The sequence below is a fragment of the Gadus macrocephalus genome, chromosome 4 (genome assembly GCF_031168955.1).
Source record: "Gadus macrocephalus chromosome 4, ASM3116895v1".
Classification (NCBI taxonomy): domain Eukaryota; kingdom Metazoa; phylum Chordata; class Actinopteri; order Gadiformes; family Gadidae; genus Gadus; species Gadus macrocephalus.
Genome location: NC_082385.1, coordinates 23,600,367 through 23,627,397, shown reverse-complemented (window position 1 = coordinate 23,627,397; position 27,031 = coordinate 23,600,367). Strand labels below are relative to the sequence as shown.

Genomic DNA, 27,031 nt, shown 5'->3' with positions numbered 1-27,031 from the left:
TAATAAGAAAACGTACGAAAACAATAGGTTGTCTCGCAGCTTCGCTGCTTGACCCCCAATTATAATAAAATGATAATTTCACAAGTCAATTATAATTGCAAAATTCAATTATAATTTGAAAATGATATGATGAATTTCAACGTGAAGAGAACCAAGGTTCTCCCCAGAGAATTAATTTCCAATTACAGAAGACAACCAACTCGTCGGAAAAATGACCTCAAAACTGATGATTGATTCTTGTCCCTTACTGCACGACAAACAGGAAGTGAACCCCGCGCTACGTGAACAAAATTAAAGGTTGGGAATGGAATTCTCTTTTTTGGCCATTTTTGCAAAATTACTTGAAATCCTTATCATAACCAACTTACAGCCACTGAGTTAGAAGTACTGACATGAAAATTAAACAAGTCAATCATCTATGGAACGGCCAGGGCTCCAGCCAATGATTTCCAGACCCACCGAGTGGCATTGGACAGTAAGTACGTCAATCAAGCGGTCGTACTGCACTCCCCCTCCCCCGCGTGACCCCTTCAAGCACGTACTTAAAGCTCGTGACCCAGAGCAAGCTTCTGTTTGTTGTTATCCTGCGGTAGCTACTGGAGCTAGCTAACTAGCTAATGGTTCGCTCTCACGCATCAGTGTTCGCTCGTGCATGATTACGCGTCCATGTACTTGGAATGGGTGGAGTCAGAGTCAGAGTTGAAGGACAGTGGGTAGGACCATTTGAGTTGTGTGTTTTCAAAATCTGCTGCCGTTTCGCAAATCCCATACCCAACCTTTAAGGTCCTAACAGGGACGAGGTCTGAGGGCCTTACTGAGATCATTAAGGTCCTAACAGGGACGAGGTCTGAGGGCCCTACTGAGAACATCTTAAGGTCGTAACAGGGTAGAGGTGTGTCTGAGGGCACTGACCACTGAGCGAGCCGCTGCTCCACCTCGCGGAGGAAGCCCTGGTGGAACTTGAGGAGCGGCTCGTAGTTGGCGGCAAGGAGGTTCCTCACGTTCTCCGGCAGCACCTCCTCCTTCCCCACTGCCTCCTGGAACGACTGGGAGAACCGGCCGGACACATGGTCAATACACACGTTAAACACACGTTTAGACAGCTTTAACTTAAAGCTGTGTGTGTTTAGGGGATTACCACACACATTAATTCACAACACACACACTGCCATTTGTTTGTACCAGGACCACTCACACACACGTTTGAAGCCCCAAGGACAGACGTTCAATAACACCATGGCAGTGGGGTGATAAATTCAACCCACACACCAGAGTCAGGCGGCTGTTTCTCAGAATGTGAGAGTAGGGCACACACACAGTGAATATGATAGATAGAGCCAGATAGATTTGGCAGAGAATAAGACAGACAAATAAAGAGCAACCGCAAACCTACCACCACATCAAAGCATTAGCATAGAACAACACAGCTGGAGAGAGACACCAGGGAAAAAAAAAAAAAAAAAAAATTAGAGAGAAGAGAGAGAGAGATTAATGATACTGGGAGCCTAAAGAGAGGGTTCTTAAATGAACATAGTGCGATGACCCCAGCAGGTAGCAGGGCGGGTGGGGTCCTGTGTGTTCCTCACCGTGGTGACGACGTGCAGGTCTTTGAGGTAGGTGCGCTCGGTGGTCAGCAGCTCCTTGGCCAGGAAGTAGGCTTTGTCTGTTGGGAACTTCTGGACACACAGAGAGAAACACATCACTCTCTGCTTCTTCATCCAGCATTCAAAACGTCTCCAATAGCACTACAGTCTAACATCCACTTCAGTAGTAATCTATAATCTACAACATCCCCAATAGCAATGCTCTATAGGCTATCACAACTACGATAGTAGTGATCTATAATTTATAATGTCCTCAATAGTACCAATCCATTATCTATAACATAGCCAATAGTACAGATCTATGGCTATAACATCCCCAAAATAAGTAATGTATAATCTATAACCAATGGGACTGATCTATAACCATGAACTTGATAAACTTTTTCAAACATCCAACTGAATTGTTAGATTATCCTAGATGGACACACGGCAGAATTGTGTACATCATTTAAGAGTATGATAAAGCTCACATTCTCTGCTGTACACCGGAGAAGTTGATTGATTCATCCATTCATCATCTTTACACCCAGCCGTAAGGTGCTTTTAGAAACATCGCCCCACCTCCAACCCTCACACTCAGGTGACCCCTACCTTTCTATCGCCCCACCTCAACCTCACACCCTCACTTCACCCCCACCTTCTCATCTCCCCACCTCCACCTCACACCCTCAGGAGACACCCACCTTTCTCCTGGCCTCGTCTTCGTCGTCCGTGCGCACGTAGCCCGCCTCCATCAGCAGGGGGCTGGTAAGCGGTGAGGGCAGTGGATCCACGGGACTCGTACTCACGCACAGCTCCGTGGTCAAGGGCACGACGGGCGGCACCACCCCCGCAGCCGCAACTGTCAGGGCTGTCTGCCCGGTGACGCCATCGTCGGGGGAGACAGGGGTCTGGGGAGAGGGCGTGGTGGTCGGGAGGTCCGGGGAACCGGGACCGTCTGGAGGAAGGAGAGGAGAGGAAGAACACACTGAGGACTGGATCTCAAACCAAGCAGAACATCTCAGATGATGAATACTAAGGGATGACCTTTGATAAGGGCTGAGAGAGCTCAGAGGTACGATCCAAAATGACTTTCGTGTTTTCACAAGAATGCATTCATGCGTAGTCGACTTTACATTTAGGGCATTTAGCAGACGGTTTTATCCAAAGCGACTTACAATAAGTACATTTGTCAGAAGAAGAGTTCATGATAAACACACTATCCCATGTTTGAATAACATCAGACGCAAGGTTATTCCTACCTCTGCTCAAATAAAGTGTGAATAAGTGTTCATTTAAATACATATAATGAGTATGAACTAAGAATTACAGTCGTTAATGACTGCCTCGTCGTTACGCATTTCAGAATTGTACAACTTCTAAACACAGAATGGTCGGTTCATGAATGGGTTGATTGTGTTAGTCATGTATTAGTAAGTAACAGATTGTTATTAAGTCGTCTACGTAATCAATCAAATGTCTTGTTGATGAACACAAAGTTAATCAATGATCTTACGATCAATTCCCCCCCCAGAAGGAAATGTGATCGGGAGGATTGCAAACTACGACCACTACGACTAGAGAACTACAAAAAAAACGGACGGAAAGACTACGACAGGCGGGACTAGCTAGTTCCCCGGCGCTACGACTCGACCAGCATACTTGCCCGGGTGTTTCCCACCGAGAGTCCACTGACCACACTGGAGCGTTACCATGGCAACCAGTCCAGATCTGGGACCAACGAGTGTTCACAAAATAAAAAACAACAGCAACACATCGAATCGATCTACTCTACACACAAAGCAGGAGCTAGTGTCCACTACCATGAAGACTATACAACACAACACCACAACAAACACAACCACAACACGATAAGGGCTGGGCCACTATGACAACACAATCACTGACAGACTGAAACTACAAAATGATATACTACTACACAGTAAGCACAGGTGTGTGTGTGTGTGTGTGTGTGTGTGTGTGTGTGTGTGTGTGTGTGTGTGTGTGTGTGTGTGTGTGTGTGTGTGTGTGTGTGTGGCATGTGTGCTTGTGTGTTGGCCGCGTGTGTGCGGCGTACGTGTGTGTACAATAGTCACTTTTCACTTTCTAGGTGCACGTCACAAAGGAGTATATTGGGGTGTGCAAGTGTGACTGTGTTTGAGCGTGTGGCTGTGTTTGAGAGTGTGGCTGTGTTTGAGCATGTGGCTGTGTGTGATTAAGTGTGCGTGTGTGAATGTTTACGTAAAGCAAATATTCTCTAGTCTACACTGTGTGTCAGTGCATGTGCATGCATGTGTAAGGCATATATTCTTGCCAGACTACAGTGTGTGCGTGCATGCCTGTAGGTGTGCTTGTGAGTGTGTGCGGCACGTATTCTCTCTGGTCTACACAAAAGCTACACAGTCCCTTGTCTTGGAGCTTAGGCCCTTATTTTATTGACTCTAGTGCAGCACAGGTTACAGGTGGTTAAGGAGAGGTCACCGGGGGAAGAACTCATTCCAAAACAAAAATAAAAACACAGCAGAGACTCAAGACGTGGACGGTGAGAGCGTTCAAGTGATGCGAGTGCGTTGCAGAGATACAAAGAGCAGAGCGGTGTAGACAGAGGGATACAGTGTACAGTGTTACAAAGTCAACAGTGCTTCAGGGGGTGAGTTTCAACAGGAGATTGTTTCGATTAGAAAAAGGACATTTGTGAATAAAAGAACACCAAATAAGATTGCCATGCAGAATTCTCCAACATTGAACAATGCAAGGGTGTCAGGAAAGGTAAAAAGTACCAGGTTTGCAGTGGTTATTGGTGGTTTTAAAACGTATATTGTTAGCGCGCTACATCTAAAACGTTGCATAAAGTTAGCTTGCGCTGTGCTATTTGTACTAGCATGTACCTCGTAAAAAACATTATATATATATCTATCTATAGATGTATATATCTAAAAAAGCACTTCTGCCTGTTTCACGTCCCTACACAGATAACAAAATCCAGCAGTCAGAAATACAATCAAACATTGTTTAGCATTGTACACAGTTAGGATCGCTGAAACACTATCAGAAAATATTATCAAATTAATCTAGATAAAGATCTCTGATTAACGTCCATACAAATAACAATATGAAATTGAATAAGAAATTCACAATCTTCGTTGTAATATGTACATAGTTTTAAGAAACACCATATATCTGGCCTTGCTTTTGGTAGCAGACAGTGAATAGGAACTCGGGGCAGACTCTAAGCCAATGCTCAAACACGTGTGCGCGCACATGCCTACCAACAGTACGGTGTCCCCGCCTCTCGCAATATTCGACATGCACACTTTCAGACACCAAACGCCAGATATCACACGGAAAACGTTTGTAGAAACGTATTCCGCTCAGTTTCGCTGATTGAGCTACACTTTGCTTTGCCTTGATACAACATCCTCCCACCCACCTAGAACATTCTGGTTAATATTAAAACTTTATTCAGATGTTGGCTGTGAGTCCGCCCCGGTCGGTCCATGTGTACAGTGAGACAAAAAGGCATGGTTGTGAAAAATACGAGGTTCCGTGGGTAAAAGATTACAAAAAATCATGTTGTGAGGTGTGAGAACGGAGTTAGCCCATCTCAATCCAAAATGGTGTTGGGACTTCAAAGCTTTACAGAAAATGCCGTGGAATTGACGGTAAACATAAAAAGTGGGGAAAGAATATTTTGCACCACGCATTTTTCAAAACTCATGGAACAATTTTCAGCCGTGTTGAAAGAAGCAGCAGGAGAGAGGAAACCCAGACAGACGTGACAGAGCAGTGACAGAGCAGTGACAGAGCAGTGACAGAGCAGTGACAGAGCAGTGACAGAGCAGTGACAGAGCAGTGACAGAGCAGTGACAGAGGGACAGGAGACAGCAGTTCAAGGGTCAGACATTGAGTTGGAGCAAAATAAAATAAACACCATACATAGAATGGGGAGGTGAGTGTTTCCAAATAGGCACCGTGCTGAATCGATATTTTGTTTATCAGACAGTGCGGTCTATTCAAGGAGGAAAAGGTGTGAATTTTTCTTAAAAATAGTACAACGACACAAGAAAAGTATGACATGTGATTAATCACCCTATAAAAATGTAGAAAATATTTTCAGAGAAATCCTCATATATGCCTTCCACAATAAAGAAGGGTATTTTGTAATTCTGCTGGAGAAAACGCTGTGGAATCACAAGTGGAAAATCGTACAAAACCTTGCTACAAAATGATATCCTGAAATTCCTGCATTATGATGTGTGCAAGATTCACTTTTTTGTAGGAATCAGAGATATAAGGGTGGGGCTTGAAACAACGTTGGCCTTTATCACTAGTTCACTCAACACATCGCCATAAAAAGATCTAAAACAGTCTGGTCCCAAATGCAAACAAATCTGGTCCCAAATTCAATGAAATCTGGTCCAGACTCGGCCGGAGTCCCTGGCCCCAGCCCCGGCCCCAGACCCACGTCGGTGGGTCGCGAGCGTGACAGTGGGCAGCAGGCAGCTGAGGCAAATGACAGCAATGCGGATGGAAGAAGCGAAAGTCAAGCAAAACAAAATGCTCAGCACCCATGGAATGCCTGGGGGAGTTCGGGTTTGGTGTGTGCGTGTGCGTGTGTTTGGTCCTAGCCACACAGAGGAGCTGCGGGGATGCAGTGGTGACATCTGGGATAACATTTCCTGTTGATGGTCTCTCTCAGTGTGAGAACAGAGAGAAAGAGTGAGAGAGGGAGAGCGAGCTATGTATAGAGAGCGAGCGTGGAAACAACCGGGAAAACGAAGACTGAACAGTAGCCGGCACCAACGACCTCAACCACACGACACTACTACACCCAGCGCCCCAGCAGAGGCTGCTGGGACGTCAACACCATGCTACAGAGCCGCGCCTGAGACAACACATTTCTTCCGATCCCAAACGGCAGGAACAGGGCCTTTACAAGCTTGCTTTCTCTGGTTGAAAAGGTTTTCGTCCAAACCACCAGACAAGACAGGAACACGGTGTATTCCTACACCCGGTGTCAAGGAATGAAGGTTCAAAAGTGCTGGGGAAGAGGAGAGGGAACTCTTCCACTGACCACGAGAGAAGGCAGAGTGGTCAGCAGCTGCAACATCACGCCTTGTTGGAATAACTTAGAACCGGGACGTAAATCGATCCAATAAATGAATTCCTCGTCCAACAAACTACGACACAAAGCGAGTCTGGTGTATCAACTTCTTCCCACAGAGCATCTAGTTCAGCGGTAGACGTCTCTCAAGAACTATGTGACAAAGCCATTGTGGACATAGAGTCACTTTCTATTGAATAAACAGCCACTTAATAACAAAAGATTATACAAAAGATACAAGATTAGAAATGACGATTCACCTCACGCACTACAACACACAGTGGTCTGACGGTTCAGAACGGTTTAGAAGACCAACTTCGGGCAGAACCCCACAACCTATTTACTGGCTTATTGACCAATGGCATTCCCTCTGTTGAACTCCTTGAGTCAACCATATCCATAAATCCCCACAGTATCACAACTCCAAACAAAACACCATTTCAAATCCCACGGCAAACCGTCTGACACCATATAGTTAACTCAGCTCTACTACTGTACATACAGAACAAAGTTATGGCACTTTGTAAAAGAAAAAAAAAAGAAGCTCTTCTCTACAGACAGACTCCTGTGCCTCAAACAAACGTTCTACGGACCAGATTTCCTTTGGCCCTTTCATCTCCTCAGCCCAACGCAACCGTCCTCAAAACAGCCAAGCTGACCTCAGACCAGTCAGCTCTTCCTGTGTCCTCAATAGAACCAGCAGCAGAAGCCGTGGGTTGGAGAACCATTTTAAAAAGGTCCTGGGGCGCCGACTCCTGTTTTCACCTCAAAGTAGGGTGGGCCTCTAAGGTTCCCAAAGCCCCGGAGTCGCTCGAAAGGCCAACATGTTTAAGAGTTGCCATGAATACAATGTCCTTTGCACTCCAAAAAAAGACTACACAATTCTCCGTCCCTGTTACTGTGTCCAAGAAACATCTAATTTTCCCCCACAAGGCCTCGTCTCCGCCATCACACGCCGGGCGCCTCTTGAGCCCCTCAGCAGCTGAAGACACGCCCTCCGACCTCCTCCTCGGTGAAGCGATAACACCCCTCCTCCTCCTCCTCCTCCTCTTCGTCCTCAACCCCCTCCCCTTCCTCCAGCTGGAGGCTCCCGAAGGAGAACTTGCTCCGGTTCAGCGGCGACCCCTTCCCCGCATTGTTGGCGTTCCCAGAATGCACGGCAGCTGGGTTGCCGTACATCAGCGGCTGGCCGTAGCCACAGCCGACGCCGCTGCCCGTGTCTGACTCCGTGTCGCTGGTGTCCGTGCCGCTGCTGGTGGACCCGTCTATCATCTGCACCGGCGGCTGGTTCAGGTTGTTCTGGTGGTGGTTGTTGTTGCCGGAGGCGTCACCCTCGGGCTTTCCCCGGCGCCCGTACAGCCGCTGCGCCGAGTTGGGCCGGGCCTTCCCCGGGACCATCAGCTTGGCGCTCGCCGGTGAGTGGTTACCGTTGGTGACCAGTCCCCGGCGCTCCGTGGGGGCGGAGGCAGGCGCGGGGTTGGGAGTGGACGTGCCCCTGATGCCGGCGCCCAGCGAGTCGTGCTGGCGGGACGGGGCGGTTGAGTCGTAGCTCAGGATGAAGGGGTCCGTGTCGGAGCGGTTGCGGGCGCCATTGTCGTTGGGCGGCCGCTGCGCCAGGTGGGCGGGTGTGCGGTGGGCCACGATGGGGGAGTAGCTTCCGTACTGTCCCAACGCTGACGGCGAGAGCGGCATGAGGGGCGGGGCAGGCGGGGGGTCGGCCCCGGCCCCGCCCGGGCGCTTGCTAAAGTAATGCCCGCCGTCGTCCCAGCGCGGGCTGGTCGGCTGGTTGCTGTTAACCACCCCATCGCCGTAGCTCAGCGAGTTGGTCCTGTGGTGGAAGCTGTTGAGCACCGGGCTGGAGCACTGGCTCTGGGTCCCGGTCCCCAGGGGACGGCCCCCCGCATGGGCCCGGCCCAGCGCGCCGCGGCCCTGGAGGATCTCCTCCAGCAGGGTGCTGTGGAGGGGCGGCTGGCCCTGGAAACACCTCTGCTCCACCTCGTCCAGGCCTGGCCCCGCCTGGCTCACGTTGAACCTGCCCTGCGGTGAACCCTCCACCAACCTGCCCCTGTTATCCAGCATGCTTTGTGGCTGCTGCTGCTGCTGCACCTGCAGCCCCATCATAACCTGCCTGTGCTGCTGCTGCGCGTGCTGCAGCCCCTGCGGGTTGGAGTGGTGAAACCCGTTCACCACACCGAACAACCCCCGGCCCAGACCCAGACCCGGAACCCCACCGCTGTTCCCCGAGCCCACAAAACCGTTATTGCCCTGCCGATATGGAGACCCCACCTCCTCCCCATTGCTGTCATGTGCGTGGCCTCGGCCCCGGGGCCCCGCGGCCGCCGCCACCCGGTGGCCCCGGGCCGCGTCCTGCTCACTGTCTACATCACTGCAGTCTATGTAAGGGATGGAAGAGGTGCTGCCTTTGTTGGCCCTGCCCGCTGAACCTGGGTTGAGGAGGTGCTGGTCGCCCGCCGGAACGGAGCCCACCGCTGCCGCATGGAGGCGGGTCTGTCGTGAGCGTGCCATCGGGTCCGAGCCGGGGGCATCCAGGAAGCCGTTGGTGACGGCCGTGTCTGGGGGTCCATTGGGGTCGCCCCAGTGGTCCGCCCTGAAGGAGGAGGTGTCAGTCTGGCCCGCCAGGGGGATGGACATGACCCTCTGCACAGCAGGGGGTAAAGAGAGGCGGTCACTAAGTTAATAAACACTCAAGGACGTGGAGGATGACTGGATGATGGGCATGGTGTAACGACGTACCTCTGTTGTCACTTGGGAACGGAAGGACGAGGTCAGGCCGGACATGATCTTACTGTGCTTTCTGGAGACAAATGCAATCAGAAAAGGGTTAATTGACCGACCGACCAATCCGGAGGCAGAGAAAGTTGCCTACTAAAATGATGAATTCAAAACATTTTTAGATACTGTTCTGGTCACTTTGTCCCTGTCCCATTTCTGTGTTAAGATTTCCAGACAGACGCTGAGCTCTGGTTTAATAGGGGCTTCACCACCGCTGACACCACTTCACCTTTCAAACGGGATCTTCTTGAACTCCGAGTCCTTCACATAATCAATGATCTGCTTCTGGGTCCGACCGCTGAAACCACAAGGGAAAAAGGACATTGAGAGAAATAAAACACAACACAGACAAAATATCATTAGGGAAAGGAGTAAACATGAGTTCAAATGAACAGAGAATGATGTGTTTAAATGACAGAAAAGTCACAATGCATTAAATATGATTCACTGCAATTATCTTGTAATAAGAGTTCTATATCATGAATGAAATGATTTGTCATTATGGGGAGATATTGTTACCATGTGAGATAATGCTGCATGTCAAAACAAAGTTCTAATTGCCTAGGTTCTGGTATATTCACGTTCATTTAGGGTTGTACAGCACTACGACTCCTTGAGTCCTCTCAATAGGACCTATATCAGCCCATAGAAGCGTGCGTCAACAACAAACAAACAAAAAGACTAAAACGAGAGAAACAAGTGCAGATAAAACACACACACACACACAAACCTCATCCCACTACAACTCGGTTTACGCCTTCGGTTGTATGTTACACATACACATATTTTTGTGTGTGTGTGTGCATGTGTGTGTGAGTGATAGGGATGTGTCGGTCGCGACTGATTCGTTACAACGAACGAATCCCGAACGTGAACGACAAGAACTGGTTCCCCAGAGTCTACAACTTTCTCAAAGATTCAGCCAATGAGAGGTAGTAATGGTGTTGGAATGGCACCTGGGTAAACCAATGACAAGGCTGTACCGTCGAATATGCGCGCTTTCTCTGTCTGACGTATCTTGGGTCATACCATTCGACTCATATATCCCCCTACATTTTTTCGAAAATAGACTTGACCTCCATCTGTTTCTTTGCTCCATTCTACGTCAATTTAAGAACAAACAAAGAAATTAAACTGCAGTTCGTATTTTTTATTTATGACCATGCAAGTTCTGTAATGCCTGAACAATGAAGAATTAAATGTAAAGTAAAATAAAATTATAAATGTAAAACCATGAATGAATATAGAGAGTAAGCAAGTGGTATAAATATTGGTGGGACGTTCGACATACTAAATAGCAGGCATCTCCAAACGGCGGACTGCGGTCTTGACGGTCCTATCCGGACCCACGACCAATTAAAAAAAATAAAAAATTATAAAAAAAAAGATTTTTTATTTTTTATTTTTTTTAAGATGTAATCTGACGTAACGAACGAATCAAAACGAACGAATCAAATAAACGAATCGTTACAGTGAACTGAACTGAAAGAACTAGTTCCCGGAAAATAATCATTTTGCCCATCCCTAGTGAGTGTGCGGGTGTGTCTGAGAGAGAGTGTGCGAGTGAGCGTGAGTGAGTGAGAATGTGCACGAGTGTGCGCGAGTGTCCAATTGTGTGTGTGTGTGTGTACCTGAATCTGAAGGAGGATCCGCGGGTGAAGAGGACGGGCTTGGGTTTGGGCTTGGGCTCCTCGAAGAGCCTGAAGAAGGCGTGGTGCTCCACACACACCTTCCAGAACACCTTGCAGCAGTCCCGGCTCGCCATGGAGAACTCCAGCGTGTCGTGGTGGTTGCTCTGCTGCTGGGGGACAAGGGGGCACCCGTGGGTGGGGGAGGTGGATATAGAAGAAGGTTAGGGGGGGATGAGGTGGGAGAAGGACAGAGGGATGGAGAGATGGAGGGAGGGAGAAGGAGAGATGAGGGAGAGAGGGAAGGAAGGGAGTGGGAGGGAGTGATGAAGGGAGGGGAGGAGGACAGAGAGATGAGAGATGGAGGGAGAAGGAGAGATGGAGGAAGAGGGATGGAGGGAGGGGAGGAGGAGAGAGGAATGGAGAGATGGAGGGAGGGGCGGAGGGAACAGGGAGGGAAAGGAAAGGAGTGAAACGTTGAGCTTTACGAGTTTGTTCCAAAAAACTGTCAAACGGACGGAGACGGCAATCGGTAAAAACAAAAACAATCAATCCTAAAGACGAATCTCAACCACACAGCCAGAGAAGTAAGGAAATACAATTAAAAAAATAAATGGCAAAGGTTCAAGTCAGAAATACAAAGTACTGTAAAAATGGTAAATGGAATGCATTTATACAGCTCTTTCCTAACCAGTGTCCACTCAAAGCGCTGTATAATATTGCCTAACATTCACCCATTCATACACACATTCACACACGGGGGAGTCAACCATGCAGGGTGACAGCCAGCTCGCAGGAGCAGTGAGGGTGAGGCGACTTGCTCAGGGACACCTCGACACTCAGCAAGGAGGATCCGGGGATTGAACTAGTAACCTTCAGGTTACCAGCCAACCCGCTTTACCTCCTGCGACACATGCCGCCCATAAACAAATAGCAGCATTTGAAGGGAGGGAACAGAAGGAGGCGCGGACTCACAGCGGGGTCCGACCGCAGCTTGATGAGGAACCTCTTGCGCTTGAAGCTCAGCTTGCGGATCTTTGACCAGTTGAAGGCGTTGATCCTAGTGTAGCCCTGTACAGACATAGGGGCAGAACATGAACCCCAACATCTAAACAACTGGATTACTGGAGGGTTCCTCTCGGATAATTAGCATGGAAATAGATTTTTATCCATTTTCTGATGCAAAACAGAAACCCATCGTACAGGATCAGGGTGAGGGGCTCAAGGGTGATAACAGTCGACAGTGGGGATCAAACCCAAAACCTTCTGTCTGAGAAACAAAGAGCCGTAACCACATCACCATCCAGCCCGAAATAACAGTGTGACCACAAACCGTATTCACCTCGCAGCCATATTGGTTCGTCGGCTGGGGACACCTTCTAATATCTTTAAGTGTGACCACGACAACTCACTGGAAATGCATTCTTAACACCACCAAAAACCAAAACCTTTTTGAGTAATCATGGTTTCCCAGAAGATTCTACAAGCCTTCCTCCATCCAAAAATACCAAGATGGCCACCAGGTGAACGAGGTCACACACACAAACACACACACACACACACACACCCCCTCCGCACCTGAAACACCAGCACTCCGGTGTGGGCCACCGCCAGGCTGAGCTTGGTGCCCTCGCGGTCCTTGGCCGGGTGTTGCCGGATGCCGAACATCTCCAGGCGACGGGCGATCTCCAGCAGCTGGTAGTCCGACTCGGCCGGCGTCTGGCCGCTGGTGGAGGGAGCATATCCATTGATAATATATTTTTTTGTTTTTAGTTTTTTAAGATTTATTTTTGCATTTCTATTCTTTATGATAGAGTGAGATAGACAGGGGGTATGGACAGAGGGGAGGACATTCAGCAACGGACCTCGGGCAGGAATCGAACCTGGTCGCTGCGGTCAGGACTGACCCTTAATGATCCGCACTCTACCCGGTGAGCAACCGGGGCACCCTAAATCTCTCATTGATCAGCGATTGGTCAATCAATTGGTTGCTCTGAACAACAAAGCTCTTTGTGTAATGGTGTCTACCGTTTATGACCACTTGTTAAAGGCAGTATGGGGATGTTTCCTTTGGACGTCCATTGATCAACGGTATCCCCTCAGGTGATCAACTGAATCCATTCCTCTGACCACCCCACCCGGTTTGGTCACGCAGTTTACAACCAATCCAATGTCACGTGAGGGGTGATTACATTGTGACCGCTTCCTCTGGGTGTCATTGATCGATTAATCAGTCGAATCGATGAGTCTGAAGAACGATGTGTGTGTGTGGTATCTTGAATGAACACATTGTTAAAACCGTGTGCGGGGACGGACGGAATAAGGATTGTGTTTACTTGCATAGTCAAGACCATATCAAGGTATTTCTAATGATGGAGAAGGTTTTACAGATGCTAGTTCGTAGATCAACGCAATGTGTGAGCGGATCTGATCTGTGTTAACAGTACCAAACACGCAGAGACATACTGGGACACCTGGAAGGTTAGAGCGACACCATTAGAGAGATGGAGTACTCCAGCGTCTGCAAAACCCTCTAATGTTGGCAGGTGGAACCACAACACTGCCCACACCTCCCTACGGGCGGCTGGTTGCTGTTGATTATCTCAACCATTTCATACTTAGTAATAAGTATGTTTGTAAGAAGAAGGAGAACAACAATATATCGCTGTCGTAACCCAATCACTGTATACAACAACGATAGCTAGGATAAGACGCTACACAACTAAGTACTAAAACTAAGTACGACGACATACAATAAGTGCGAACGTTAAGGGCCAGGACGTACAATGTACAACAAGTGTGTGAGGGGTGGGAGGGGGTGGCTATGCAGAGTCTAGGTGAACTCTCATCGCAAATTAGTGTCAGCTTGATGTTGACAAACCACGAGCCGCATGTCTAAACCACGAGATCAGGAGAGCTGAACAAAGATTCACGGCTGATTTACATCAACATAGACGATATCAACAATTAACCTGCGGTCTTAAAGGGCTCATGTCATGCCACCAGGTGTAGGTGTGATAAACTAGTAGAAACCGTTGGGAAGGAATGATTTTCATAGTGACATCAAAAGTTGCCGTGTCCACCTAGATGTATGCTGGATAGATCAATCTACCAGCCTACCCAGTGGACGTTGCTCAAACTTTGCTCATCAATCCTTCATACATCTGGGAGGACACGCCCACTTGTGATGTCACTATGAAAAACATTCCTTGTGCCAAATGGCTTGCATCAGCTAATCACACCCACACCTGGTGGCATGACATGAGCCATTTAAAGGGGACTTATTATACCACCAGGTGTGAGTGTGATTAGCCTTACAAGCCGTTTCGAAAATCTGCCTAATATGACATCACTAGTGGGTGTGTCCACCTAGATCTGTGCTGGATAGATCTATCTACCAGCCTACCCAGTGGACTGAAGTAAACATTGCTCTTCTATCCAGCACAGATCTAGGTGGACACACCCACTAGTGATGTCATATTAGGCCAATTTTCGAAACGGCTTGTAAGGCTAATCACACTCACACCTGGTGGTATAATAAGTCCCCTTTAAGAAACCGGGTGAACCCTTTAAGGTTTATGGAACAAAAATTAGACGCCGGCAGACATGGCGGATAGCATTGAGGGTTCCAAAACAACCAAAACCACCACAAGGTTTATGTGTCCTCTAAACACTGGAGATAACTTCCTTGTTTCTGTCTGAATTGGCAACTTCTTTCCTGTGTTGGCGGTGGTGTTGACAACCGGGACTGAAGCCACAAGGGGTGCTCGTGTCTGAACCTTCTTGTCCACTGCGCTCTGATCTGACTCCTGTTTTCCCCCCTATATATATATATATATATATATATATATATATTAGGGCTGTAACGATACGCGTATCAAACCGAAAATCGCGATACTCAAAGCCACGAACCTGTCTCGCGGTGTGAGAAGGCGTGCTGGTGGATGTCTGGAGCGCGAGTTGCACATTATTCAACAGCGCCCCCTCGGGTCACACTTTTTGGTGGGTCGCAGAATTCGGTGTAACAACGGGACTCACTGCACGCCACGAAGATGTGACGTTCGGCTCAGCTGCACTTGGAGGTTATGGTAGGTGACTATTCAAAACACAGCGATACAATTATAAATGCACGAGACTTGCATTTCTTTACCGATCTATTAGTTTCATTAAGTTTAGATTTTTTCATCAAACAAATAACAGAACGTTACACCAATATGAAGCATTTGTTGTTTTATTCCACACTGACGGTGTGTTGCTGGTAGGCATAAAAGGGGCCCTATTATGCCTACCAGCAAAAAGCATCCTCCAACTGCAATCTTTGGTTATTTCTTTATTAATTTAGCTATACTTTAATAGTATTCTTTCGGTTCAAATCTGTTCAGTGTTCCAAATTATTTGTTATTAAATGTTACATTAAGATAATTGGTATTTAAGTGTTGTTTAAATAAAATGCTTTTTAAATTTAAAAGAATCGTGGGATGTATCGAACCGTGGGTCAAAAATCGTGATACAAACCGAATCGTGAATTTGTGTATCGTTACAGCCCTAATATATATATATATATATATATATATAGTGCTGTCAATAGATTTTTTAAAGACCGAAGCTTGTAACAGATATTTACTTGAGTAAAATCATGGAATTAATGTAGAATCAACAAAAAATAAAGTATATTTAGATTCAATTCTTTTTATTTTAATAGCTTTCTTGAATTTTTGAATACAATTTCTCTCCTGTGAATACAAATGTTCCAAAAAATCATCAACATTGACTCAGCGTTAAAGGCATCTCTCTTATATCTGCGGCGCTAACAGAAATAAAAACTACCCAGGCCTATGTTAAAGTGCAGAGGGCGATAATGCCTTATATGAACGGCCAGTAATATATTAACAACAAAAATGTGTTCCATACTCATGTCAGTTGAATTTCAAAAAGGTGCATGAGTTATTGTAAAAAAATAACAAGGAAAGATACTGCTGAAAGTTGTGAATGTTGAAAAATGTTCACTCCATAGAGACAATTTGGCTTAGTCCTTCTTTACACTCAGCCAGTTACTGAGGCACACCAGTCTGTTTACGTTATCAAGGGACAAAGAAGCTTGCTTCTTTTGAACGATGTGGCCAGAGAGCGAGAACAACCTCTCACAAGGCACTGTGGTTGCAGGGGTTGACAAGTACTTGCGTGCAATGGGTGCCAGCTTGGTATGTGCTTCTACCCTCTGTGACCACCATTGTAGTAACCCCCCCTCCATCTACATTTTGGGCTCTGCTTTGTAGCGGTCCAGTCCAGACAATGCTCTATGGACTCTTCTTCATCCGACGTATCAGACGAACCAAGCAAGAAGATGGACATCTTCCTCTTCTTTGGTGATGGTTCCTCTGTTGTCACAGCAGGTGGTTGTCGTGTCACCTTGCCACGTACTGAATCCCACACTTCACTCCTTTCTTCTTTGGGGAGACACTTCAGGTCTTTAAACCTGGGGTCAAGGGCAGTAGCAATCTTCAGCCAGGTGAGGTTGGTGCTGTTCTTCCGCTGAGTTAGGTCTGTGGTAAAGACCTTCTTGAACCGCACAAAGTAGATTGGATCATTGTCTGAAGGCTCCATAACTTTGACCAAGTGACGGTAGGCTGGCAACACTACAGAACAAGAGACATACTGCTCCCCCCCAGCAGTTCAGTGATATATCTGCAATGGAAAGCAAAATATGTTTTAAACATGTCAGTCAATTTGTATAACACAGAAAAAAATACTCACACAAAAAATAAATAACCTTACCTGGCGGGTTCAAGTAGTTCCTCAAGCTTTTGCAGTTTGGCAAGCTCTTGTTCAGTCACCATGGCAACCTTGCTATTTTGCTGCGCCAGTGTAGTGGTCAGTGGAGACTTGTTTCTCCGGTTCCGCTTGACCATCTCCAGGGTGGAATTGCATCTTGTTGCAACGTCCTGAGCAAGAGATTCTTGCTTATGTCCGTGTGCAAGTTGCTGCTCATTTAATTCCTGGGCGTTTGATGGACTATGCTTGAAGTACCAGAACACTTTCAAACCCACTGTCCTGATGGGAAACTGTGACTGTTCTTTGCATACTGTCGATATTTACGCCATTGATTAATAATATCTTGACCATTAAATAAATGCTGAATCTGTATCTCTCATAATGAATATCGTCAGACAATGCCAAGGGATCGGTTCTGTCCCGAAAAACCCTCTGTCTCCCGAGAGACGCCTGTACGATAAGTGCGCCGAGGTCCAACACCCACAAATGGTGACGCCATTATCGGAGGAAGGGCTAGGAAGCTGCGCACGCCGATATAAGTAGCCGATCTCCGGGTAGACTCGCTGAAAAGCTGCTCCCGACCAGGTTTGGTTGCGAGCGTAAGTCACCATGGTGATACAGCGACGCTTAAAGAGATCGACTTTCATGGTACAGCTAACCCAGGCTTTCAGCTCAACATACCTCGCTAACCCTCTAATCGAGCTTCGTAGTACAGGCCCCTGGATTGGGCTTTGCGGGTTTGTTTACCAGCGTTTCTATTGTTACCGGTCTTGCGCGTTCCAATGGTTTATTAGGTGTCTAATAAATCGCTGTCTAATCAATACTTCATTCACTGCCTCTTCCGTGGTTATTACAATATTATGAATAGACTGCTCTGTAAAAAAATAAATAATAATAATTATACCAGATACATTTTCAGTCGCACCGGAGCGCCCAAATAAAATATTTGGTCGCTGTAACGGTACACGTATTTGTACCGAACCGTCACGGTACAGGGACTTACGCACCGCGGTATGTAAATGTGGTGTACATAGTGTTAATATGGTGAATGAAAAGGCTTGTTTTGCGATGCGCGATTTAAAACTTAAAGTCGGAATTCCACCCGGACCGTTTAGCCAAAGTATACTACTCCGACTCTGTAATCCGACTCCGTAACTACGGAGACCCCTCAGCAGCTCTCCATTGGGATGTCGGATACGCAATGCAATTCGCCGCCCGATCTATCTTATAGGTTGACTACAAACCATGTAAGCAATGTTGTAAATAAACTTCAAAAGCTTTTCAAATCTTATTTGGTGTTTTATTGGTCCTTAAGGTGCAAAGTAAACAATGTACAAAGTAATTAAGGTGCAAAGTCAAACGGGAAAAGTGACTCCGGAAATGAATTTTTTAGAGGACCAATCACAGCCCTTGCCGTCTCCGTACCCTCACGATCCGTTTTCGGCGCATGTAGGTCTATCTGCCTAAGCCCAAGTTGAAATAATTTTGATGTTGAATGTTGATGGCGCAGTTGTTGAAATAAACAGATTGATTTCATACAAATCATAAAAGCCTCTCCCTGTGTCATTGTTTGTGCGTGTATCCGAGGTGCGTGCGTGCGTTGGGGGTTCTTCATTGACCGAATTTCAAATATTATTCAAATACTTCTGAGCGAATATTGAATAGTATTTTTGCCAGAAATGCACATCCCTAGCACACGCATTTGAAAAGGCACCATCCAGGTGTAAAAAAACGAGCTGTGCAAACCCAGCTCACAAGACTATTCCAACAACAGTCAGAAGGAGTCAAATATAGTGCAGGTGGAGTCAGGAGTCAGTATATATGTAATGGGTGCAGGGGGGGCAGAGAGAAAGAGTTAAGGTAAGGCCACACTGCACCCGCGTTGGCGTTGAAAATCTGCATTTTTGCACAGGGAACCATTGGCCTAGGCGCGTAGATGCATTACACGCGTTAAAGCGGTGTGTTAGTGGCGTTAGACGCGGCATATGCACGTAATGACGCACGTAAAAGCACCAACGCAAAAAGTTAAAAAAATTTAACTTTTGACGTGCCTACGCGTGACACTTAGCCGCGATAGCCAATCAGCGTGGAGCTTGACCCGACGTCACTGGCAGAGAGTAGTGATGCTTGCACAGAAGCATGTGGCAGACATCTTTCTTTATTCTTGGTGGAAATAGTTACATAGTTACGCCGTTAAAAGCACATTTTTAGCGAGAAATGTGCATTTTACTTTCATAATGTTCGCTGGGTGAATGTGAAGGATGTTTGGTTTGATAGTTATGACAAAGAGGGAACGCTCCAATGACTTGCATGGACAGCGTCTCTGGTTGCTAAGCAACCTCAGAAAATCCATGTAAAGGTATTCAACCTGTCAAATAGTGATTTATTGCACCTGCACCAGACATCATATTACAATGTAGGCATTCCTCGTGTGCACATCAGGAGTGTGTGTGTGTACGTAATGTGTGTGTGTGTGCGCATTTGCATGTACGTCATGATTTTGTGTGTGCACGTCGAGTATGTGTGTGTGCGTCATGAGTGTATGTGTGCGCGTAATGAGTGTGTGTGTGCGCCTCACGAGGGTGTTTGTGTGTGTGCGTGCGCGTCATGAGTGTGTGTGTGCCTGCTCTTCATGAGTGTGTGTGCCTGCGCGTCATGAGTGGGTGTTTGAGCCTGCGCGTCATGGGTGTGTGTGCGTGCATGTCATGAGTGTGTGTGTGCGTCATGAGTGTGTGTGTGTGCCTGCTCGTCATGAGTGTGTGTGTGCGTGCCTGCTCGTCGTGAGTGTGTGTGCCTGCACGTCATGAGTGTGTGTTTGAGCCTGCACGTCATGAGTGTGTGCTTGAGCCTGCGCGTCATGGATGTGTGCGCGCGTCTGTGTGCGCGTGCATGTGCGTGCGTGCGTGTGCAGGTCATGTGTGTGTGTGTACTTCATTGCGTGTGCGTGTGCAATGCGTCATGCGTGTGTACATCATGTGTGTGTTTGTACTTTGTGTGTGTGCGTCATGTGTTTGTGTGTGTGTTTGTGTGTACGCCATATGTGCGTGTGTGTACATCATCTATGCGTGTGTGTGTATTTACGCATGTCTCCACGTTTACTCACACGTGCTTGCGGTGGCAGTCGGTTATCTTGTCCCTGAGGGCGTCCTGGTCGGGCAGGTACTTGTTGTGCAGCAGGTGCTGCCAGCTCTGGGTCTCGTCAAAGTCCCCGATCTCAGCTGGAGAGGGGGAAGAGCCAGAGACAGTCAGAAGGAGTCAAATATAGTGCAGGTGGAGTCAGGAGTCAGTATATATGTAATGGTTGCAGGGGGGGCAGAGAGAAAGAGTTAAGGTAAGGCCACACTGCACCCGCGTTGGCGTTGAAAATCGGCATTTTTGCATAGGGAACCATAGGCCTAGGCGCGTAGACGCGATACACGCGTTAAAGCGGCGCGTTAGTGGCGTTAGACGCGGCATACGCACGTAATGACGCACGTAAACGGACCAACGCAAAAAGTTTTTTTTTTTTTTACTTTTGACGTGCCTATGCGTGACGCTTAGCCGCGATAGCCAATCAGAGTGGAGCTTGACCCGACGTCACTGGCAGAGAGTAGTGACGCTTGCACAGAAGCATGTGGCGGACATCTTTCTTTATTCTGGATGGAAATAGTAACATAGTTACGCCGTTAAAAGCATTTATGTAAACATTTTTTGCGAGAAATGTGCATTTTACTTTCATAATGTTCGCTCGGTGAATGTGAAGGATGTTTGGTTTGATAGTTATGACGAAGAGGGAACGCTCCATTCACTTGCATGGACAGCGTCTCTGGTTGCTAAGCAACCTCAACGTCTTGGCGGACTATATCTCTGCTGATCAACACTACGAATGCTGGAAACACACCAGACACACCATGTGAAGTTATTTAACCCGATTATTGTTATTTATATTATTTGGGTTTCCTACCTCGGACTCCTAAATCCAGCGCAGCCACAGGCGCGTTAGGCGCGTTAGGCGCGTTGAACCATTTTTGGGATCAAGTGTCAAGTTAGGCGCGTTATGCACGTTTTTTAACCCGAAAAACACGTGCAGTGTGGCCTTTACTTGAGGCAGTGGATTCAGAGAGAGGGAATTGGGGGGCGGAGTCAGTGAGAGTTAGGGGTGGAGTCTGATCTATAGTCAGGGAGATAGATAGAACATTTTGAAAAGATAGAGAAATATGAATGAAACATAAAATGAATGGAAAGACAAGTAGAAAAGGTGCCAGGACCAGAACAAATGCAAGGCAGCAGAAAGATGTAGTGGGGGAAACCGACATGAAAAGGTGTGTGTGTGTGCGTGCGTTTACATTGGATGATGTGGGACACCATGAGAGCTGCGCTGGTGTCGTTGCAGATGAGGCGACCACACGCCAAATCATGCTTTATCTGGAGTGCAAACAGATACCTGGAGAAAAGAAAGAAAGAAGGAAAGAAAGAAAGAAAGAAAGATACGATATGAGAGAGAGAGTGGTATGCAGTCAGATCTATGATGAGCTCCTGTTAAAATATGATAAATTAGCCTAAAAGTGAGTACAACAGAAACACTAAATGTGAATGCAGGATAGGAAGTAATAAGAAACCACTTCAGATACTTTTCCTGGATTTTTATGTGGATTACAACAAAAGAAAAGAAAAGGAACATCTTAAAGAAACCTGAAGATAACTGAAGGAGAACTGACTGGGTGACTAGCCTACAACAGGAGTTAAATAAAAAATAAAAAACTGGATTTAACCAAGGTAAGCCTGATCACAGGCCAAGGACACTTGCCCAAGAAGCCTTATCTCAGAAAACTACACTTGATTTACATTCTGTTATCTGCTAGCCATTAAGTGGGATTAGCAGGTTAGCATGGCTAACTAACTGTTAACCTTGGACAGTGACAGTTGGAGTAGAACAGTTAACATTATATCGCCATGGCAACCAAGCAGCCAGCTGAATACAGGGAAGTGGTGTTTCCTAATAAGTGCACAAGTGCTGAGGCTAGGAAAAAACACAAAGAGCAGCAGCTGGTTGCACCAGCAGAACGTAAGGTCCCACTTAGCTAAGGTCATACTGCACGCGCTCGGGTTAAAAAACGCGCCTAACTTGACGCTTGATCATTGTGTGTCACAAAAAATGGTTCAACGCGCCTAACGCGCCTGTGGCTGTGTCACACCAAATTTGTACCGGGTGCCAAATTTGTACCGGGTACGTCATCCTTACGTAATCCTTTCCAAACCTGCCAGGCAACGGACGATCGAGTCGAATGACGTGAGAAGGTTGAAGAACATTCGCGAACACGTTCATTGAGTGCGACAAGACAGATAACACTTATTTTACAAATTACATTTATTAGCATTCCTAACTTTATATTTGTATTGTATTGTATTTATCTATTTCCCTACACAGTAATAGCTAAATGTTATGGGGATAACGTGAATAATAATAATAAAAAATATTTACCAGTTAGTAAATGCCTGCTCATCTACCCATCTATATCTATCTATTACCTATAATCTATTCTCTAAATTAAATTAAGGAAATTAAATTAACACAAGCTAGCTAGACTATGATACACTTTAAACACTCAGTTTACTAGCTAAATTCGATGAAACAATTAAATGCAATACAAATATAAAGTAAAAACAAGTGTTAGCTAGCGATCCGTTATCTGTATTATGTTATTTCGTCTTTGGCAACATTAGCGGGAATGATTTTTGAAACCTGCCTGGCAACGGACAACCCCTTACGTAATCTGTTCTTCCGTTGGAACACACAAGACCGGAAACATAGCAACAAACCCCGAGAAGCCCAATCCCTATGAGAGCTCTCCGCGCTACGGCCATCCGGAGGCGCACAGAGCTTTTGGCCGTGATATTATATATACAAATATTATATTATATACTATTATATTATATATAGTGCTCCAGGAGTCGCAAACGGCAACATTCACTTTCTCCTCCATGCTGCAGGTCACCCTGGACTGCACTGCACTGAGTTTGACGGTTGAACGCTGATTGGCTGTTACGTTACACATGTGACTCAGTGGCCACGCTGTTGAACGCTGATTGGCTGTCATCACGCGGAATTCGCGTCAAAGTTCAAATATTTTAACTCGAGCGAATTTGTCGCGCCACAAATCCTTGTGAACGCGCTCGCCTGTGCACGGCGAAAGTGTGGCGCGACAAATCAAAACTTGTCGCCGGTTTTCTCTCGCGAAAAACACGCGTTAAAGCGGCGCGTTAGACGCGGCATACGCACGTAATGACGCACGTAAACGCACCAACGCAAAAAGTTCAAAAAATTGAACTTTTGACGCGCTTACGCGTGACGCTTAGCCGCGATAGCCATTCAGCGGAGCTTGACCCGACGTCACTGGCAGAGAGTAGTGACGCTTGCACAGAAGCATATTGCGGACATCTATCTTTATTCTGGGTGGAAATAGTAACATAGTTACACCATTAAAAGCGTTTATGTAAAAAGAATTAGCGAGAAATGTGCATTTTACTTTCATAATGCGTGAAGCTTTAGCTTAAGCGTCACGCGTAGGCGCATCAAAAGTTCAATTTTTTTAACTTTGCGCGTTGGTGCATTTACGTGCGTCATTACGTGCGTATGCCGCGTCTAAGGGCCGTAAAGCTAAGGCCACACTGCACGCGTTTTTGGGGTTAAAAAACGCGCATAACGCGCCTAACTTGACGCTTGATCATTGTGTGTTCCAAAAATGGTTCAACGCGCCTAACGCGCCTGTGGGTGTGCTGGATTTAGGAGTCCGAGGTAGGAAACCCAAACGCTGCCGTGTTTGGGTGCATGATAGAGTTTAGATCAGGTTAGATTAAATAATCTCCGATATAAATAACAATAATCGGGTTAAATAACTTCACATGGTGTGTCTGGTGTGTTTCCAACATTCGTAGTGTTGATCAGCAGAGTCCGCCAAAGACGTTGAGGTTGCTAATCACCCAAAGACGCAAGTGAAAGGAGCGTTACCTCTTCCTCATACCTATCAAACCAAACATCCTTCACATTCACTGAGCGAACATTATGAAAGTAAAATGCACATTTCTCGCTAAAAATGTTTCCACCCAGAATCAAGAAAGATGTCCGCCATATGCTTCTGTGCAAGCGTCACTCGTTAATCTCTGCCAGTGACGTTGGGTCAAGCTCCACGCTGGTTGGCTATCGCAGCTAAGCGTCACGCGTAGGCGCGTCAAAAGTGCATTGGTGTGTTGGGCGCGTTGCTGCGTTTACGTGCGTCATTACGTGCGTATGCCACGTCTAACACCACTAACACGCCGCTTTAACGCGTGTAACGCGACTATGCGCCTACACCAATGGTTCCCTATGCAAAAATGCTGATTTTCAACGCCAACGCGAGTGCAGTGTGGCCTTACCTTAATGCTACGGCCACACCAAACGTGTTACTCACGTTGGATAACGCGTGTAACGTGCCTAACTTGACGCTTGATCATTGTGTGTCATAAAAATGGTTCAACGCGCCTAACGCACCTGTGGCTGAGCTGAATTTAGGAGTCTGAGGTAGGAAACCCAAACGCTGCCGTGTTTGGGTGCATGATAGAGCTTAGATCGGGTTAGATTAAATAATCTCGGATATAAATAAAAATAATCGGGTTAAATAACTTCACATGGTGTGTCAAACCGAAGATCCTTCACATTCACCGAGCGAACATTATGAAAGTAAAATGCACATTTCTCGCTAAAAATGTTTACATAAACGCATTTAATGGCGTGTTACCATGTTACTATTTCCACCCAGAATAAAGAAAGATGTCGGCCGTATGCTTCTGTGCAAGCGACGTCACTCTGCCAGTGACGTCGGGTCAAGCTCCACGCTGATTGGCTATCGCGGCTAAGCGTCACACGTTGGAGCGTTGAAAGTTCAATTTTTGAACTCCGGGCGTTGGTGCGTTGGGCGCGTTACTGCGTTTACGTGCGTAATTACGTGCGTCTGGCGTGTCTAACGTCTTCAACGCGTGTAACGCGTCTACGCGCCTATACCAATGGTTCCCTATGCAAAAATGCCGATTTTCGACGCCCCAAACGTGAGTAACGCGGTTGGTGTGGCCGTACCTTAAGGAAGCGCCGATCCATGCAATACTATGCGTTGGCGGTGGGGGCGATACTGCAAATATTGTACATTATTTCAACTATAGGTTATATTTACAGAAGAAAATTTGGGAGGATGAGGGAACGTGATAAGAATGACATTCACGTCTCTTTTACTAATTACCTGTGCCAATTTATGCGAACCCTTCCACGGGGCAAAGTGCTATTTTGATGCGTGACATCAAACAGCTGATGCGTGTCATCAAACAGCTAATGGGGGATTATGAGCCATTTTAATGATATTCTTGTCACCCGATATTCGTTCTATTACTGGCCTTATTTGTATTTGTGTTAGCCTATTTGAAATAATTACGTAATGTTTTGTGTTCACGTTCTGTGTGAAACATAAGTGTTCATGTTCTGTGTGAAACATAAGTTCAGTAGCCTCTTTGAGTGAATGAAATTTGAAAGCGTGAGTGAATGAAAAATGTGTGCGTGCATGGTGGGTTTCTGTATTTGATAAATAAACCCCTTTTCTCTAATAATGTTTCCTACCATATAATTTCTGAGGACATTATGTGCTATAGCTTTGGCTATAGGCCTACACTTAAATAATTAATTAATCTGTCAAGGCAGTAGCTTGTTGTGTACAAATTTTATATGGATATGAATAATGAGTTTGACGTAAACCAAATTAGTACACTTGTGTAATGTGATAACTAATAAATCAAAAGTCATGCTTCCAAGTGACCAATGTAAATACATTTATTGGTCAGTGCGCATACCCAATTGTAGCACTTTGTACTGGTGGGGAAACACGCCAGCATCTGACAAAAAATAATCTGCCAGCTGCTCCCTGACAAGGGCCGGTTTTGATCAGAGTCGGGAAGATATCGGATGACTCGCAAAAGGAGATCATCAAACTTTGGCGCGGACATCCGAAAATACTGGAAATGCCTCTTCTCGTCCAGGCTTCGCATTGGAAGCACCAGAGAAACAAATTCCCCATCCTGATCTCGTGTGGTATTTAAAGGGCGCACATACCACCGCCTATCTCTGCACTTCATGCGTTGCCGCCGCCGATGTAAAAGGAGCAATAAGATGCACTCTTCTTCCGTAGCCATTCTGATCGGAATGTCACCCGGAATATCACCCGCAATGTCACCCGCGAAAACACCGGTGACTCTGCTGCCACCCGTGGCGTGAGTGGTGTATGCATGTCATGCATTGCCCGCGACGTTTGCGTATGCTGTGTAGACTACGAAAGGAAGCGCGTCGCTTACGCGCGTTGCTCGCGTTGACTATGTAACGGCCCTTATACTACGTTGAACGTAAATCGCCCAAACATTCGACTTTACGCTCTACTAAAAAAATAGCAGTTGTACCAAGCAGATAGTTTCAACGTAACACTAAGTTATAACTTATATTTTACACCTCCCCTCTGGTGTAAGTTCCATTCTAACGATAAAGACCGTTAAATACGTTTAAATATTTCAACACAATAGATGTTTATTCATTTTGAGCAATGGGAAGAGGAGTTTCAACACGGTTTGCGCCGGGAACGGATTGTCCGTGACCGTATCGATCCATTTCTTCAGTATGATGATGTTGATTTATATGCACGATTTCGCATAGCCAGGTTGAGGCTAGTCTCGCAAAGCCAGACCAAACTACAGCAAGTAGAATGGTCTGGAACCACGCTATTTAGAGCAGTCTATCCGGGGGGAAACTGGGCTGGCCTGTTTTTATTTCTTTAAACCAATCCCAATCGTCTAGGGCGAGGCTAACCCCAGGAAGGAGCAGCGGTGTCCATCCAAAATAGTGCAAGAACATCTTTCTTCCTCAGCAAATGCTGCAAGCAAATCTTTTGAAGTTCTTTGCAATTTTCGACAGAAAGAGCCAAACATGCTAGCTTTACAGTGCCGTCAAAGTCCTCTTCAAAACGCTCCATACTGACTAGTTTCCGAGTTTGTGGGGGAGCACAATACGGGAAAGCCTGCAACAGGAAGGGGAGGAGTAGCGGTGGAATCCGACGCTAGACGCTGTCCATTTCCGCTCAGCCAGACTAGGTAGAGGCTAACTCAGA

The 27,031-nt window shown here is 46.5% G+C and overlaps 1 protein-coding gene across 3 annotated transcripts in view; it reads right to left on the bottom strand.

Annotated features, from left to right (window-relative positions):
* LOC132456376 (FERM, ARHGEF and pleckstrin domain-containing protein 1-like) overlaps positions 1–27,031 on the bottom strand; it is a 122,217-nt gene that overhangs the window by 19,827 nt on the left and 75,359 nt on the right. Inside the window, exons 6-16 of one of the 3 annotated variants that reach the window (XM_060050721.1) lie at positions 21,206–21,303; positions 19,984–20,098; positions 12,687–12,834; positions 12,084–12,179; positions 11,112–11,281; positions 9,710–9,778; positions 9,442–9,502; positions 9,132–9,345; positions 2,288–2,541; positions 1,587–1,673; positions 913–1,046 (exon numbers count right to left, since the gene is read on the bottom strand). In XM_060050721.1, coding sequence (XP_059906704.1) covers positions 913–1,046; positions 1,587–1,673; positions 2,288–2,541; positions 9,132–9,345; positions 9,442–9,502; positions 9,710–9,778; positions 11,112–11,281; positions 12,084–12,179; positions 12,687–12,834; positions 19,984–20,098; positions 21,206–21,303 — 1,446 coding nt within the window. Of the gene's footprint in view, positions 1–912; positions 1,047–1,586; positions 1,677–2,287; positions 2,542–9,131; positions 9,346–9,441; positions 9,503–9,709; positions 9,779–11,111; positions 11,282–12,083; positions 12,180–12,686; positions 12,835–19,983; positions 20,099–21,205; positions 21,304–27,031 lie in introns of all 3 variants that reach the window. The other 2 variants (XM_060050719.1, XM_060050720.1) reach the window with 2 other exon arrangements.